This window comes from Hylaeus volcanicus, chromosome 5 (genome assembly GCF_026283585.1).
Source record: "Hylaeus volcanicus isolate JK05 chromosome 5, UHH_iyHylVolc1.0_haploid, whole genome shotgun sequence".
In the NCBI taxonomy this organism is placed as follows: domain Eukaryota; kingdom Metazoa; phylum Arthropoda; class Insecta; order Hymenoptera; family Colletidae; genus Hylaeus; species Hylaeus volcanicus.
The window spans coordinates 26,264,831-26,284,172 of NC_071980.1; the positions used below are offsets into that span (position 1 = coordinate 26,264,831).

At 39.7% G+C, this 19,342-nt stretch overlaps 1 protein-coding gene across 3 annotated transcripts in view; it reads right to left on the reverse strand.

Annotated features, from left to right (window-relative positions):
- Window positions 1-183: 183 nt before the first annotated feature.
- LOC128877406 (RNA-binding protein fusilli) overlaps window positions 184-19,342 on the reverse strand; it is a 44,740-nt gene continuing 25,581 nt past the window's right edge. The window contains exons 9-12 of one of the 3 annotated variants that reach the window (XM_054124690.1): window positions 19,027-19,254; window positions 18,752-18,911; window positions 6,309-6,511; window positions 184-5,720 (exon numbers count right to left, since the gene is read on the reverse strand). In XM_054124690.1, coding sequence (XP_053980665.1) covers window positions 5,541-5,720; window positions 6,309-6,511; window positions 18,752-18,911; window positions 19,027-19,254 — 771 coding nt within the window. In that variant the 3' untranslated portion in view covers window positions 184-5,540. Of the gene's footprint in view, window positions 5,721-6,308; window positions 6,512-7,087; window positions 18,912-19,026; window positions 19,255-19,342 lie in introns of those variants that run through there. The other 2 variants (XM_054124689.1, XM_054124687.1) reach the window with 2 other exon arrangements.

Consider the following 19,342-nt stretch of genomic DNA (forward strand, 5'->3'; position numbering starts at 1 on the left):
ATTATTGCCCGATTACACGTTTCTTTAACACTGTTATGTGTATTCTTTTATTTAATTGGACGAATTAAATAAGGGAAGATTATTTATTTACTATGCGTTATAATTAAATAGACACTCTCAAGTGTGCGTACAATATATTACACGATATAATGAAAGGATTGACGAATAAATTATGGAAGACTATTTTAAAACAATATCGAATATATTAATATCGTTAATAACATTATTAAATATCGGGATCAGATTACTATTCGTCGTAGCTGTTTTATTGGACCGCAGAAACGATCAATCGACAGCGAAAAACGTTTTCGCTTGTGCTCACAGTTGACGAAAGTTTTTTTTTCGTTTTTTCTCTTATTTTCTTATTTTTTTTTTTCATTAATAAAGCTCTGTGTGCTCGCGACGTGGCTCACGTACAAATAAGACGCCTTTGCTTGTATCAAGCTTTATAGACGTGATTTCTTTTTTTTTTTTTTTAAACCTAAACATGCTGGAAATCTTATAGAAGTAGGATTGCGAATGTATACTATATACATTTTTCTATTAAGCTAATACGATAGGAGAGTCACGCCGAGATCGAATTGCTAGAGACCTCTCTCAGCTATGGTATGATTTTTAGTTAAATTCGCATAGATCCAAATATTTTGCTCCAGACTTTTTCAAATTGAATTACTCTGTGTCACGTTATAGATTCCATATAAATTTCAGTGTACAAGGATATCTAACGCCAGAAACTATTCTCATAGGATGTGCAGTCAGGAACCACAGCTGGAAGTTCCTGGTTAAAATTACTATGTTATTTATCTGTATGGATGAGAAAAGGAACTATGGGATACATTAGGATGGTCCCATAAATTTTATTCGTTTTTTGTATGCCTTTCTCAGCTAAATTTGTCATGTTAAAGGCTTGGAACCATTCTACGTAGTATTGCGTGGGAAAAGTTCTCATCAAGACAGATATCAGATGCTGAACAGAATGAAATTGGAGCAAAACTATTTGAATAGACCTAGGGGCAGTATTTTTTCCTGCAAATATTGTTTTCATGGAAAAGTTTGGAATATTCATGTAGTACGAACAACAAATAATTTTTTGTTTCACTTTGATATCCCACAGCACAGAAAACTCATTCTATTACGCAGAACAAAAGGAGAAGAGTTGTACTGATTGCGCAGGACACCAGGTATGGTGGAATAAGAAAGAGGACCAACGCCAGTGGCATAATTAACCTTTGAAACTTCCCTTTGAAAAGAGCTCCACGATGAAATTGATTACAAAAACCCTACAATTGTTAATCATGCCACTAACGAATGGGATTTGTTCGTTGTGCTCGTCAATACGAAGCACTATTTCGCTCACGCTTTCAACCCTTTGCGATCCTACGTCGAGTGAGCCTCGACGAAAACCTGTTGAAGCCATAAAGTCCGGACAGCAAAGGGTTAACGTACTTATCGTACAAAAGAAAAAAACTTAAAAAAAAAACGAATAGACTCGTCTGTTTATGAGAGATAAACGTCGACTCGGAGTACTCGTACTTTTGAATCGCCTCCTCGCATCTCATTGCACTTCGCCGACAAGAATCGCTGGGCAAAATATTAAATTAACAAATCGCGCGTGTCAGTAACGGTTTTGGCGCGCACGTTCGATGAAATAACTTCAGGTACGTTTGAATCGAGAGTTCGATAATCGTGATATATTCAAAAATGTATCAATAGTTATCGATCAACTCGTGGATTATCTGTTTCGAGTTTCGATCAGCTAGACCGTGGATAGTTATGCAATTGTGAATATGCAAAATTTATGCACTCGTACACATAATACGTGGAAAATGCGCAGACATCGTTGCTGCGTGTCGATACTTGGCATATATTTTGCATACTACATTATATATTATTTTAAGTGTATTGCATGCATGACTTGTACATTTTGTATACTTTTTCTATTTACGCGCACGACCATACACAATCCAGCGATAACTCTTATCTCTCACCGTTTAGTTTTGTTTAAATACAAAGCTATCTCCGTTTAATTGAAAGAAACATCACGATATCACTATCGATACTTTTAGATCGGAACGTACGCTGAACTTTTTGGCAATTATAAAACTATACTCGCATCATCGATTATCGATTATTTCAAGCTCGCGTCGAAACCTAGCTGTAAATAATATTCGTTAAGGACGCATACGTATATATCTATTATTCGTATAATTTGCATATATATATATATGTATAATATGTTCGCGTCGCAAGAATTATAAAGTTATTTTACCGGAAGTAATTCTTAATTTCTATCGATAGAACGACCCTGGAGCATTTCACTCTTTCTTTACATCTAAAATTGCACCTTTTTTTTTGTACACGAGCGCCGTTAGCAGGAACAGGAACAGCTAGAAGAAACACGATTTCCAAAGCTATTGAAGAAAATATGTCCTTGGCTCGATTTTTACGCGAAGTATCTGTAATTTATTTCTTTCCCTTCCCTCCCCTGTACTTTGCAATCATAGACGTAAATACTTATGGTCTGCGTTGGTAACGCAAACCCAAGCAACATCTATGAACATGCACGTGAACTTTTTCGACTGCTGTTACTAATGCACGATAAAAAAAAATTAGCTATGAAAATGTGAACGTACTTCGAATAGGGGGAGGGGTATCGAAGAAAGTAAATAGCTGAGTAGGAGCGAACGATTAAAAAATCGCACGTGCCAAACGCTCGAGAAAAGAACTGTTTCATAAATATATACGAACTAATTACGCGATTGAGCGATCAGTTCATCTCTGGCGTCCACACACTTGACCTGAATGTTTACCAACCGTAAACAACGCATCTCTTATCGACTCGTACAGAGTGTCAGACAGCACGCGATACGATCGAAAAATCCGATTTATTATACAAAAACAAGTTGAGAATGTGGAATAGAATTTCTTTATACCAGACTTTCATTTCAACGTGTTTTTGAACGAAAATTCGTCGTCTGATCGTATTCCGAACTATTAAACACGATGGACGTAACTCTTGTAGACGCAACTCTGTAAGAACAAGATAAAATTGGTTAAAATATTTTAGGCTTTCACGGCCTGATTCTACATGGTTGATACCAACTGAGGCTTCTGGGTGTAAGCAACTTCCTTCGGATAAAATATTTGATAATAATGCTCCTTTAAAGACTGACTGGAATGCTGCAGAGACGTTGAAGTATCTTACCTAAAAAATACTGATTACACCTAGAATCCTCAATAAGTATCAACTATGAAGTATATATCGAGTTGCACACGCGAAAGTGTGTACGAATCGATGATAAAAAAAAATTGGCTCGAACGAGTAACACACTAACGGAAGACGTTCGTAATGTTTGCTGTTACGCAGCCTCCCACAGCGATTCAAGCAAACCGATGATTCGGAAGCTAACGTCAGACGACGCTTACACAGTCGAATAATAATTACTTACATTGACGAATAATGTAATGAAACATATAGCGAATCAATGATAATATACGTATCGTTTGAGCAACGATGCTCGATAGGGAATATATTAAATTTCATATTAAAACTTTAAATTAAATTAAGTAAAATTCCTACGATAAAAACGCCGTCGTTAATTCGGCGTTGACAACGACTGCTCGCGCGGCCATGTTGAGAAAAATATACGTTGCAAAATATACGTTTGTACAAATTAAAAGGTAGCCGTCGCGTGTCAGGTTAACTAGTTTCGAGTAAGATCACCTCGTCAGTAGTTGACTAAATGATCTGTTTTCTATGATATACTGCCAATTGTTATACTTTTATAAGGCAAGAGTTACCCTTTGTAAGACGAATAATTTCTTATTTCTACTACTTGTCGATAACCTAAATTTAATAACTTCAAATGTAATTAAAGCTACAGAAGATGAGGCTATCTTCAAGGTTTGAAATTCTTCTGATTATTGCGAAAAAATTTAACACTGAGGTGGTGATCAACTATTGGTCAGGTGATCTGGAACCGCACGTCGCGATCGTTACTTCTGGAGGCTTACACAAAACGATCGACGTCGATTACTTCTAAAACCTATGTATTACTGATATCGAGGCAACCGCATAATTGTTCAATTGTCGATTAACGCTTTGCTCTCGGAATGAGCCATGTAACGCTCCGATGCTCGGACGCAGAGCGAGTAATGGATTCCAGAAATGTAACGAGTCATCTCGTAAGTAATGCGAGCTTTCTTTTATCGAGTAGGGTAAAATAAAATAATTTACGTACAGTCATTAATCGCCAACATATTGTTCTTCCTTTTCTGTAATGGTTCTGTTCACTCATTGTTCAACAAATTTGCAAACTCTTCAATTGTTGACTAAAGGAAAGGAGTTAAGTAACCTTGGATAAACACCTAACTAAATTGTCCTCACCTTTCCAGTACAGGGAAATATATCGACGATTAATGATAGTAAATGAATCGTTTCCATTTACCCCTTTTCGAAAAGGGAAATATAGCATTACTTAAGGGACAATTTGACAGATTGAGAGGCTGTTAAACATGGGCCCAGAAACAACGAGGATCAGGAGGATAGAGAACGCGCCGCGCGCGTACTGCTTCAGAACAACTGAAACGAACGACGAGAAAGAAACGACGTCACTGCGCTATGCTACGACGACTTGCATCTGTCTCTAGACTAGAAAGAAACGTGACACTTGGTGACACGTTAGATTTACGGGGGAGCTTTCTTCGAAGATGAGGATAATAAATCGTGTCGCGCTGGATATCTCCGCCCAAGGCCTCGTTAATGGCCGCGGTGTACAAACGACGGTACAAATATAATGACTGGAGAGACTGTAGAGACGCTGGAACTTTAGGACCATCTGCATTCTGCTACTGAGCGTTTCAGCGTACCTTTAAAAACAGCAACAAAACTACCAGATTAATTTCATTCATACTAAAAACTGTATCAGAATATTCATTAGCTTCTTAGCTTTCTTCTGGCTTGTTTACATGCTGAAGTAACCATCCTCTTCCAAGATACATTCTCTTTAAGGGTACATTAGCATTCCTACCGCCATTTGGTTGGGTTCTATCTACTATTACTGGACTTTAGATTGAACTTGCTACTTGGTAACCTAGCGAGTCCCAAACAAAGGATTTTGATTCTTTTTCCATGATCCTACCAAGATCCTCTTTGTGGATCCTTGAAGTCACCGTCACAAACGCTCAGGTGCCATTGACCTAAGGTTCTAACAGACCCAAAACGAGCACACGCGTTGCGAACAGCAAGCAGTGACCACTGCCCTGTAATCAACAGACCTTACCCTTTCAACGGCTCCTACACAACAAAGTTCAGCTCTACAGCTCTCTCTAAACTGACCCAATAGGATCACTATACTCGTACCGTAGACTGTACTACATTCGCCACAAAGAATCTTCTTATGCAAGGAGCAGGAAAGACGTAACGTTAAGTTTCTGTCGTGCGAGGCTAAGGTTTACGCGCTTGACTCGACTCCGTCGAATATCAACAACGAGACAGGCGTTAAGAAGCGGATCGCCGAACGAATTCACGACCATGATCATCAAACCATGAACACTTCGACGAACGGACTGCATTCCGCCTGCGGGGGCGCGGGAACAGGTACGCGTTTCTCCAGTTCCATTCGCGGCAGGAAAGTGTCGATCCGTTGCTCCGTTGTCGGCGTGGTCGCCGTGGGCACCGTCGCCCCAGGTGCCAGCTGCAGGCACTCCGCGGGAGTCAACTGCAACAGAGATTCACACTCCAATTAACGAAGTATCCGTAATTTTTACAAAGAAGTCCCTTGGCAGAAGATTTCCTTGACCATGAGAACGATAAAAGAGAAAAAAAGTTAATTTTTTTTTTTAGTATAAATTTTCGGTCACTTTCTGATGGATGTTTAGTACTTGCTGAATTATTTGACCTCTTCAGGATTTTACTCAGATTTGTCAAGATTTTACTAAAATTTATAAAGATTGTAGTCTTTAGCAATACTTAATCCTCCTCTCCTATGTGAAGACTGTGAAGACTGAATTCAGTAAGACCGAAATCAGCCAAAGGTTACGAGTAAACATTGATTTGGTTTTAAAAAAAGAAGTTTTTCTTTTAGCGAGCAATACACTTATCTGTACGTGATAAATGCGTCTTTAGGTGAAAAATGGCCCAAAAATATGGCGAGGTCGGAAACCACCGTAGTAGAGGAGGGTTGAACTTATCCTGAAGGACTCGTAGAGTTTTTAAAAACACTTTCGTCTATCAAGTAAAGCGTGACTCAGCGACAGTGGTTAAGAAAATCTTCTTAATTAATAAATAAGAAAGGAAAGACTCTTACCAATGCAGCCTGCTGAGGGATCGCCGCGATGCCACCAACGTTCGCTGCATTATAATAATTGGTGGGGCTGACTGGCGGCGAGGGATAGGGCCAGTAAAAAATCGGTGGCGGATAAGGAGCTGCAAACTGTGGCGGTCCGCGTGGTAGCATCGCAGCCGCAGGTGGGAATATCGCGACAGGTGGTGGTGGCAACATCGTGCCTCCTAGAGGGAAGAACAAGAAGGGAGACAATCAACGTTCGATCGAGTTCATTCCATTGATCGTACACTATCGAAAGGATGAAATGATTACAAGCATCGATCCCAAAATTACTCCCTCTTTTCCTCGACGAGCAGAGATGGGCGTCGTCTACATACAAAAATTATTTAAATACAAAAAAATAGAACGAAGGCAATTTGTCTTTATATATTATTCCACGATTAATTGCATCTGACAGTTATTCGTTGGATAAAAACGCCTCGAGTTATTTTTATTCGACAAATATAATATATAAATTTATTCGATACACGAGACTTTTATTTGGACAAAGACTTCACCTATCTCTGTCGACGAGAAACTTTCAGATCCTCCGAATTGGTTACCACCGAGCAATGATAAAACCCCTTTCAAAAATTTCACAATCCGAACCGATCACTTTTCGGATCGCAACACGAGCCTGAAAGTATTATGCTCGAAGCGCGTATTAATTCGTTTTGCCAGCTCGTGGATTAATAGACTCCCGATAAAATTGAGAAAAAAAAATTGACAAAAAAAAAACCAAAATCTGATAACACCCAATAGATTCTATGTATGTACAAACATAAGAAGAGTACCCAACTATGTAACCACACCACGATTCGTGGTCGATGACATCGTGCAGAGAGATGTAATAAGAAATGTTTTTACTTCTTCGTCACTGATCGTGGATCGATGATTTTGATTTCGATATTCCGTCGCATGGTCTCATCTCTTTTTCTTTTTTTTTTATGCGCGTTCCCGCAACCTGCACGATTTCACGATTAATTCGATGATTTTCTACGGTCCGTGCGAAACTTGTCGAATTTTTCGTTCGACGTAAGTTTTTTTGTAAGTGGAAAAATATCGGAACCTCGCAGTTTGAGGTGTTTGCTTTTTCTAGGGACTCCGAAGAGTTAGGCGTCTCGCTCGGACCGTAGAAAAGCACGTCATCCAGAGGAATAATGATTTGGACTTGGCCTACCTGGAAGCACAGAAGTTAGTATTTGTAGATCCCGCTACCAAACAGCAATCGACACTGCACCATTGTAACACGATATATACGTATGTTTTATATATATATATATGTATGTATGTATGTATGCTACATATATATATATATGTAGCACCAACTTGCGATTTCGCCCCCTCTGCCAAATCACCAAAAATTCACTCAGACTCTCCCTCTCTCTTCTTGCTTCCCTCTCTCAGACCTCACTCGCTCTTTCTCTCCCATCTCTCCTCATTAAAAGCCCTTTTGCGTACGATCCTCGATGAACTAAACGAACGTTTTTAAAGCAACAGCGTTCGTATCGTAGTACTAAAATAATCATTAAGATTAAATCGGTAAGAATCTTATTTTTTTACAAGCGCAATTCTATAATTTACACTGTAAAAAAACGTTTTGGCGGGCTTCAGCGTGGATTCGTATCGCATCGAGGCATTCGCAGACACAGGGGTTGTAAAATTAAGAGGGAGTCTGTTCACCGAGGGTTGAACAGAGCGTAAGGAGAACTGGTCACGTTAAATTAATAAAAAGAAAGGAACAAACACGGTGGAAAAGCTGAAGAACACAATTTCGCTGAATTTCAAGAGAATCAAGTAAACAGATACACAGGGTGTGTCATAATCTCATGGAACCCACTTTAGCAATGGATTGGGGGCATGTAATCATCAAGAAACTTCATATTAACATATGATGTGACCTTGTTCCTGAATTATAACCATTTTTGTTTCGAATATTTTATTTAAACTAATATTAATGTAAATTATATAATATTATATTATACTATATATTTATCCTACATATTTATACTATGTATTATAATATCAAATATATAAAGCAATGGCTATAAGTCGGGGAGAAGGTCATATAAGGCATTTGTTTCATGTTATAATATTCGCAAAGTAAAATAAATTTCTATTTAGATTCGTATATGACTCTATTATATACGTTTGCAAAGATTTCATTTTGCATAGAGATCCCCAGTTTATTGATGACGATTGGCACCGCCATCATCCTGAAATATCAAAGTAAATGCCTTGCAAATTATCTCAAAAAAAAAAAAAAAAAAAAAAAAAAAAAAAAAAAAAAAAAAAAAAAAGGCTCAAAGAAAGTTGCTTTCGCTAATTTTCGAAGTTTCAATTTTTTCGTACACCCATACATGTATATGCAACCGTTTCCGTCAATGCTTGTTCCAATCCACCGACTGAAGTGATCCCCATCCAGAACACAACCCTGTATAATCGTAATGCCCGTTGTGAATTAGGTTACGGAGTATCGATGGTCAGGCACCGTTTGTTAGATCAAATCACAGGGGCTGGCTGTGTTAATGTCGACACAAAAACTGTTATGCCCTCGAAGAACCTCGTGACCGTTCCTTTGGAAAGGGCTGAAGTTAGGGAAGAGGATGGATCGTGGCGACGATTTGGGGTAGGTAGGTGGTACAACACAGACAGAAAAAAAAAATACCTGGCAGGAGAGCACGGAGAGACAGCTAGAGCAACAAAGAGAGACCGAGAGTCCGAGAGAGTAAAAAACAGAGTACCTATTGTGTGAGCGAGAGCAAATAAATAGAGAGTGAGTGAGAGAGAGAGAGAGAGTGAGAGAGAGAGAGTGAGGGAGGCAAGAGTTACGACACAGAAATCTCCAACTTGATCTGTAGACACCAAAGATACCTGCGAGCCCAGTGGAAAAAAATGTATAGAACGTAACAGGGGTACGGTGGTCGTAATTTTCATGAATATCCATGAGAAACGGGACGTCCAGTGGCGGATACAGGGGGCTGCAAGGACCCAAGTTTAAATTCAGTGGTACCCATGAAACGAAATTGCACTTAATATACGATATTTTCTATTTAAATATAAAGAGAAATTTCCATATCCTCCTAGCTATGAAAAAAAAAAAAAAAAAAAAAAATAGTCAACAGAGTGACACCTCAAAGAAAATCAATCGAACGACGTTAACAGTCACCCGTGCCCATGAAAATTACCACCACCAGGCGAGGGTAATATAATCAGGGGTAAGAGTCCACCAACCCGGCAAGCAAAAAGATATGTATGTCCACAAGGCACATTTATTAAACATGATCGTTCACCATCGATATAATCGTCGATATACAAGAAAAAAAGGTGTATACAAGGGGTAAAAAAAAAAGATCAATATATACTCTCTCGATTCGTGTGTGTTCGTGTGTATGCGTGTGTTTGTGCGTGTCCTATATATCCCAATAGATAAAACGCAATCGAAAAAAAAGACGTCCTGCCGTAACGAAAAAGAGAGCAAGAAAAAAAAATATAGAAAAAAAAAAGATGGAGAAAAGATGTGTCGCACAGAACTGAAACACGTCCAGCTTGTTTTTTTTTGTTTTTTTTCGTCACCGAGCGATTCGATTAACTTTCGCCAGGACATTCACGATTGGCCGTGAACTTTGTGTCTGTTTTGTTTAACGTTACTCGGAGACCCTTGCCCGCCTCGTGAATCTTAACACTTCATCCACCAAGACCTAATTCGCAGCCTTTCCAATTCTAACATTTATATACAGAAACCTTTCGTCGGTTCTCCGCTTGCCATGATCAATTTGAAGAAATAGATGAGGCTTTCGATACACCAAGTATCCGTAAGTTAATCCCAACAATTAATACATATATATTATTACAGAAAGTTCTCTCGTAAACTCTTTTTAAATAGAATAGTAGTCAAAGCGTTAATTAACCGCGTCAAATCTCAATTGCACCGACTATATGCAATTCGAAACAACGATGGGCAATATTCTAATTTAAACAAATTTTGATTTGAATCGCGTGATAAATTCACAACGAACGACTTAAATTCAACCGTTTCATCAAACGAGTTGCTTTGACTTCAAAAAAATTCCTTCGATGAGCTTTACACGATCTGCGTACTCGACTATGTTCCTGTATAGCCTATCAAAGCTGCCAGGAAACATCCTGTAAAGTTCCTGTAAAATTCCTTCGACGAACTTTACAGGATCCTCACTCTCAACTGTATGTTTACACAATTTTCTACTAATAGAGGGTTGAAAGGATTCCGAAAAGGGCAAGAGTCCGCCACTTGTTTCTATCCGAAGGCCCCTAAACAGTGTCTAATTAGTTCACACAAAGAACGTCTCTCGGTCAGCCTCTGGATAATAGCGACAAACGTTCGTACTGATAATAACCAGTACCGGCGACAATTAGTTAAATGTAAATTTGCAAAGGGACGACACTGTCAGTCACCATGTTAGCGATTCACAATAACCAGACAACACATTCAACGCAATAGGAAAAATGCCACGGCCTTTGATATGACGAGCTTCGTTTGAGTTAGTACGGAGGACGATAGTGTCTATAATGCTACTCCCTCGCTCGTTCAATTTTCCATCCTCTCGCACCCTGTCACTCTAACTCCCACACACACGAGCACTCAACCTTTCTTCCCCTCAGTAGCCTGTGGATACGTGTATAATACGGCTCGTGTGAGTGCCCAGCGAAAGCTAATGGCAGGTAATACACATTTGGAAGAGATTGCGAGTCGGTAAGTTGAGCTACGACGAGGATCGTGAGATTTAAAAATTAGGCTCTGCGTCTGTTACGCGTTACTAGATCAGGACAGAAGTTCATTCTGTTAAAGAAGAAATGGGCGGAATTTTAGTCGAATAAAAAGTCTACACAGCGATTTATTTGCAGGGTTCCTTAAATTTAAGAAGTTCGATTCAACATTCGACGTGAAAGATAATTCGAGGTCCAAGGTAAGTTTGCAAGATTCTTTTAACTGATTCTTTACAAAAATTCAGTGGTCTCGTGCAAGTTTAAATTAGATAATTTGAGGTGTTCGAAGGTAATACTGCGAAATTCTTTCTAGTAATTATTTGCAAAAATGCATTGATTCTATTGAAATTTAAATCAACTAAAAATAAAAATTACACATTCTGGATTGTGCAATCAAATTATACTTGAATTATGCCTCGAATGCATCAAAGTTGCGAATAAATTACTGTACGATGTTCCTATCTTTCTCGTTCGTCATCTGTTATTCGAATAAAATTTTGCCCACTTCTGAGAGCCCAGATTCCTCGATCGCTCGGTTTATCGACGCACAAAGTCCTCCGTTCGATGCACGCGTGTCTCGTTTATCGAGAAGGCGCATCTTACGTACCGTACGGGCCGCAATCATCGATGGTAATGGTATTTGTAATAAAGGAGTCGAGCTCGTCGAGAAGTTCCTCGAGATCTCCCTGTCTCCTAAATCTAACTTCGACTAGAATTAATTTTACATCGACATTAAGATTCTTTTGGGACAAGAAGGGGCCCAGAGTGAACGTCTCCACGTGCTCGATCGATACATTTATTATACGTTTTCAAAACACACCAAGATGCGCCCCCATGGAGGCGACGCGACGCGGAAACCCCATAAATCTCGCCGCGAGCGTCCACGATCCCTAAACTCTTCGCGAACACGTGGCGATTAGCATCAAGGATCAGCTGCTTTGATCATTTATCTTAGAAGTTTGCAGCAGTGTTGGGCAAGTTGCAATAATCGTGGTTTCAGGTCGAGTGTTTAGAAGTCACGAAGTTGCCAAATGTGAGAGATTGAAATTGAAATGGTAACAATAAACGTAACAGTAATAAATTACGATGGGTAAATTACTGATTTGTGTGACCAATGCCTCAATGCTCGGAAAAGTTTAATAATTTGCCGCCAACTTTTACGAGTCACAAAGTTATCAGAGGTTTATATCAAAAACGAAATAATAAATCATAACGTCTAAATTACTGAATTGGCCAATGCCTCATTGCTCTGAAAAGTTCAACAACCTATGCCTATCTCCGACAATTTTATCAACGATAAGATTAAGAAACGGTTACAGATTCTCAGATTGCAGAACACGAACGCGTTCACCTGACAATACGTGCTAACGATTGCTACTAAATTAATTACAAATCATTGCTCAACACTGATCTGCACCACCTTGCACCATCGTATTTTCTCACGCGTTTCCCCGACTTCGATTCTTTTGTATCCTTCTCGAAAGGCCTCGAAGCTATTCGAATGACTGCGCTGCGAAGAGTTAGGACAGCTCCGAGGGGTTGCCCTTCCGTTTCGCGTCGCCTCGCGAAATCTAATTTCTAGGATGTCTATTAATGCTAGGGTGAAGCCGAATCAGGAAGCGTAATCCCGACGTAAATATATAATCGGCAGGCAATACCCGATTCTCGAGTTACATTAGTAAGATTGGAATGCAAAGTGTGCGCAAATCTCGGATACCAAAGTGCACTCTTCGTGGCCTGAGCGGTGCTTTTCTTCGATAAGAAGTCAATAAGAAGTAAAGTACACCGAGTGTTGGTTAACAGAGCCGTTTGATTATCTAATAATTGAAGTATCGGTGCTAACATTTCAACCGTGAATGGATGTAAAAATTTGGAGAATAATATAACAGCACAGGTAATTAGTAGACCGTGGATGTTAATGCAAATTCATATTTTCTCGGATATAGAAAAAAGATTTAAGCTTAGATGAAAGTTTGTCTCATCTTCTAAACGCTGTACCACGTGTATTATTTTTGACGTTTTACGTACTTTTGCATTCATGGACGTTTTCATACGGATTTCTCCGTACTTTCGTTTCCCATAAACGCATAGAAATCCACGGTCTAGTAATTAGACACGGTCTCATCCTTGCGCGCTTCGAACTCATTGTACTCATCAACCTCTGAGAACGCGCGAAGTATCGAAGGCCGTGCACACTTTGCACAGCAATTTGTAACGACAAAACAGGACTAGGTATACCAAAGCAGAGATGGGCAAAATTCTCGTCTGCATAAACAATTTCAAACGGTCGAATAAATAATAGTATTCGAATCGTGGTGATTAGTCGATCACCATCGACTAAAACTACACCGAGAGAAACGTTCCCCACCTCTGTACCAAAGTACTACTACTCGATTCTATGTAATACGCTACCGCATCCTGTCAAACAGAGAGAGGCTTGTGCGAAATTATGTAGGATTACATGTAAAAGTACAAGAAAAAAAATTGTTACGAGATATGTATGCGTGTGTGTGTGTATTTGTGTGTGGGTACGTGTATCGGTAGGTGAGGAATGCAAGAGGAGGGGAAAACGGAGGAACAACTTTGAGGAGGGGAAAAAATTATACGACTAATATTATAATGAACGTAGTTACGCGAGGAAGAACGAAATTGACGCGATTACGTAACCTTGTTTGGTCGTGAACGATAGCTAACGAAGAAAGATCATTACAGGTACTTGCAGGTATGCACGTCCCTCCACAAAACCACGACATGCAAACCAATCGTTTCTATACCCGCGGACTTTATGCTTCTGAGGCAACGACGATTTGTGTTGCGCGTTTCCGCGTTTCGGAATCGCCTCGTTATTGCGTCTAAATGTAAAAAAAATGGGTGGGGGGGGGGGGAGGGAGAGAAAAAATGATAGAAAGAGAACACGTGGCAAGAAGAAACTTTTTTTCGCGTTAACACACCAAGTACGCACAAAAACCACACAGAGAGTCGGAACAAAAGGCGAAGCTTCCTGATCGCGAAGGACCATGAAAAAGCTTTTTCGTAGGCATGGCAGTATGCACGATTGTCGTTCACGCGTACGAACATTCCACGTGGTCCAGTCACTTTAGAATTCATTGTGAAGATATTGCTGATCTTCGTGGGAATTAATGATTGCGGGATTATTAATAGAGATACACGCGAAGAATCACTTTAACGCGGATATTTTTCATAATTTTGTTCGTATTTTAGTGTGTTTCAGTGACTGGAGTAACGAGTTTTCCGCGTAGACTCAATGTTGCCTCGTCTTTAATAATTATATCCAGAAATGAGCGAAATTTTATTTAGATAAAGTTTCGACTAACGAGTAAAGAATAACTCGCTCGTTAAATAAAAATAAGAAGCGAGATTATGGAATGAACGCGAGTAAATGAACATTTAAATATTTAATTGAATAAATTTCTGTTCCTTTCATTCGTTATCGGTGGAATAAAATTTTGCCCATCTCTGGTTCTATCCACCAACTACGTTATCACAAAATATTAAACCGTGGAAGAGCGTCGAAAGGGTGAACACTGCCGACACCAAGTTAACAATCACAAGTTACGAGGCCTAGGTAACGATACACCGTGGGAGAATTACAAAGATTTGCATGTATTAAGTGTTATTAGGATGCAGATGATAATTGGATCTAGATACTTGGATGTATTAGCAGTGTTTCTCAAACTTCACCTTTCGGTAGACCTTTTCTTGTGGAGTGGAGTACAATTTGATTATGTTACAAATGTATACGTAATAACATAGTTGAAATTAAATTGCTTCGTACTTTGCAATTTAAATTTAAACATAAATGAATTTTGTATAACCGTTAGCATCGAGAAATCTTCATTGCTATAATTTCAGTTAAAACAATCTTGCTCGTAAAATAAAAATTAATTACCTCTTATTATTTTTAACGAAAGCAGAATAGAAATTGATGAATATGATTAGAGACACAAAAAAATGTTAACGAAACTGTACAAATGTTGAGCAAATATAAATTTGATGAGATGATTAGAAATAAAGTGAGGGATGTTAGAGAAACACTGTATTAGGTGTCCCAGCAAATATTGCGCATTTTAGTCACCTTGCTTTCTGGTTATTTGTAAACCATTTATCGAAGTGAAGTAGTATTGTAAGTATCGATACGTTATTGGATAGTTCGTTTTTGTGCTGATTACAAAAATATATCCTGCGTTCGTTTACGTTTTCATTGTTCGTTTGGTTTATCTTTCGAATGAGTTGCGATAAAATAAAAGGTTTGATGAGTTCGCACCATTATCGGAAAACAAAACTATAATTCTATTATTAAAACTACAATTCACCCAGTGTACAGTCCAGACTTTGTTCTCTGTCCGACTATCACTTTCCCGAAGCCATAACGTAATCATTCAGCAATTTGATTCAACAATTACGCGTCCAAAAAGAACCATAATGGCGTTACTGAGGAATACATTCATAGTTTGGGTGAAATTATATTAAGATTTTGATATTCGCAATACTTTTTGGGACACCTTAATATTTACTCGAAGAAATCACTGATCCATTTGATTCCTGATTTCAATCCGAATCTTTCAGTTCCTGGATCAGATTACTCTATCAATTGCTCAGTTGATAAACGGATCCAAGTAATTAACCCAGTTATGGCAGACGTCCTTCCAGAAAGGTTTGCAAGTATGTTAAATAAAACGAGTGGAAAAAATGAAACTGGTCTATGTAATCCTATAAATAATTCAAAAGTCTCGCGGAGTATTATTTCTGTAAATTCCTAGATTTCCTTCCAGATGGTGGATCATTTTAGAGATGTCTGAAACTTTTGGCACCTCAACTGGTCATAATAAAATATTTTAAAAAACAAATTCAGCCATATCTGGGTTAACGAATCCTTTCTCTTCAACTTCAGCCCTTTGCACTCGAGAGGTGACCGACTTCCTAAAGATAGAATATTCAAGTATAATATTTCTTTATATTAATTTGTATGCAAAAAAAATCAGCTGTAAGAAGTATGACAAATATTTGCAAAATCACTCGGAGTTGCTAGTCCAAAGTAAATATATGAAATGCAAAGGATTAATAGTTGAAAATGTCTGCTGGCTACACCTCCTTGGTTTGCATCGTTCGCGAAGCCCTCGTAACGTTTAACACAACTGTCCAATCGATGGACGTATCTGCACCAACCAAGAGAATGTTCGCGTAAAAAACAATAATAACACGTTCGAGCATGCTGTTCCGATTTCCTGTTTGTAGCTTGAGTACTCCCTGCGACTTTCGACTCAACACAGACGTACGTGAACGTCGAAACGCGTTTGTTTCTATATATTTTTTTTTAGGAATGTGGCGAGAGGCTAGAAATGGGTTTGTGAACTTCGTCGTGGGAATTTGTCTGTCACGTCGGACCTGTTCGACTCGGGAAGCTCTCGAGCATTACAGTGCAAACCATTTGAGCGAAACTGCGACGTAACCGGGCTCATTGTTTTTTTTCTTTCGTTTCTGACCGCGCGTAAAATAGATGCCGCGTAAAAGTATAGCTACCCTCCAAAGATTCTGGAGCTTAAGAAATCGATAACATTGGATGGAATGTCCATTGCTTATTCACTAATAAAAATATTTCTAGCAAAATATATAAATTTTATATATATATATATGTATATGCTTGGGTCTGTACTTAGATATTTGTATATATAACATATAAATTTATATGTATATATTTACACATTCATATAAATCAGGAAATCTCCAGAGGAAAAACCTGAATCGGAGAGTCCTCGATCGCGTTTACGTTAAAGGCACTTTGTTGCACATTGCGTGAAACGACACGATCTTCCGCGCGAATTATATCAGAGTTCACACGACAAAACAAGACGCCGTCTACTAACAATAAGTGACGTCTAAAATGTGCATGTTACGTTTAATAAAAAAGAAATATATATATATATATAATAAAGTAACACATAAAACACTCTAAGTACTGTTGCTCGAAATAAGTATCAAAATGGAAAACAAGTCTGAAAATTGGAGGAAAGAGTCCAAGAACAAAGGGCCTCTAAATAACAGTCACCGTACACCGATACAAAAGAGGGAGGCTTGCACAAAGTGCTATGTGGAATGTCAGGAAATAACTATAGCGAACAGAATCATGTACTGTGTACGTTCATGGAGAAACTGAATCGTACGTCTTAATAATACGACAAAATTTTGCACAGCGACGATGCAAACGAGAAAAACATTATCCCGTGTCTTTCACGCGTGAAGAACGTTTCGATCGGTCGTCGCAAAAACCCACGTGGAAGCTACTCTTCACGATACGAAGAATCAGAAGCCTCGATTATCGTGAACAGAGAATCGATCGAGATTTTGCTCTAGAAACTGGCCCAACTGAAACGAGCCATTTCGACGAGGGCAGTGAATGAGATACAACCGTAAGAATGATGAATTAAATAACGAACTTCCAGCTACCGATGCATGTATACAGCGACCTGTGGAAATCGATCCCTTTAAATATCTGGTCGTGAAATTGTCGATCATACTGGCAAATGTATTAGATAAAAAGTATGTAGCTTTAAGGAGTGAATAATTTAATGTGGTTAAGCTTTTATTGAAAGTGTACGAGACTTCTGGTACTTCCATTTTAAAAGAAGATATTGATCGCTCCACCTACCGAAAGCTATCTTCTTCAACTACTCTCTACAACCTTCCTTTTGTCTGATACATTTGCCGTTACTATCGATGCAGGTATATCCAAGAGAAACGATTTAGATAGGATACCCTATACATGCGTTGATTTCATCAAAAAGCGAGACATTACTTCATAAAGGAACGAACGTTTTCGCATTGGACGATAAACGCGACCAGTGGAAAGTGTATGGAAAACGGAGCACCCGTTAAATGAAGATCCTTGATTACCGACTTGGTCCGTTGTTACCGCGGCGATCGACACTGGCACGGCTCGATCCTTCAAATCTGAGGATAAAATTGAGCAGGGTAAGGCAAACCAGGTGCCGCAGTTGGAGCTTGAGCGAACGCGGCCGCTGGCGAGTGCCACGTGGCGCGTTTCGCGACGGTGCCGGATGCGTCGGGCGGGAAAGCGCTTTCCCATGATCGTTTCAATCCCATTATGGCGGCAGGATTCAAAGGTGCCTGGACGATGGGCGTCAGCAGACCGTGGGGCGCTGGTCCCCGCAGAATAGGGATTCGCGAAGGAACATTGAAGAATAAGAATGGCGCATGTGTCGGTGGTTGAGCGTGAAGCGCCGCAGCGGCCGCGGCGGCAGCGGCTGCCGCTGGAGGTGACATGGCATAGGCAGGGATCTGATGCTGATTATGTCCAGGTAGCGCGAGCGTCTTAGTCGTGGCCGACGAAGTTGGGGATGCGGGAGTAGTGGAAGTGGGCGGTGGATTGGAGGCTAAAGCCATTAGCCAGAAATCTTGGTTTCGTAACGCCTGCGCTTGAGCCTGAGCTTGAGCCTGCGCTTGAGCCTGCGCTTGAGCCTGCGCCTGTGCTTGGGCTTGGGCCTGCACTAACGCGTGAATGTCCCAGAGGGGAGGTTGCGCCGTCGGTACCTGTACCGGTACCGGCGTAGGCGGAGGCGGATGTGTCAAAGTTGCAGGATTTTGTGTGGTCAACGTACCGGGTGATAGCAGAGCCTTGGTTGACGGCTGAGTTACCGCACCTGTCAATACCAGATTCATATCGTCCCCGCTGCACTGGAACACTTCGATGTACCGTTGTTTCTTGCCATATATCATGTATCGATGATGCCGTTGCGACGCGCACGCGAACGCCGAACTTTCGCTGTCCATTTGAATGAACGCCTCGCCTGAGGGCTGACCCTAAAACAAAAACAAAAATAATCATACGTTAATTAACTAGTTACATCAACTTTTCTTCGCTACTGTTTTAGTTAAAAATTATAATAAATGTAACTAACGTAATAAATATACTTACTTGAGCATTGTAAACCATGTGAACACCTTGGTAGACGATATTCTTGGAATGCTCGCCCATAAATTCGAGAATATGTTCTACGAGAGCTTCGTAAGGAAGACCGCGCAATCGAACGCAATCTTTACGCGTACCGGACGTGATGATGTGTTGCGGAAGTATTGGTGGAAGCTGTGGGATAGGTGGCGTCGGGAGTACGACCTGTTTCGGGTCAATTGCCCTGTTCAAGACCTGTAAACCATAAAATCGATATGCAAATGAATCACGTCTATTTTCACTTCGTCCCTTCTTCTACTATTTTGTACCCGCATTATTTTCA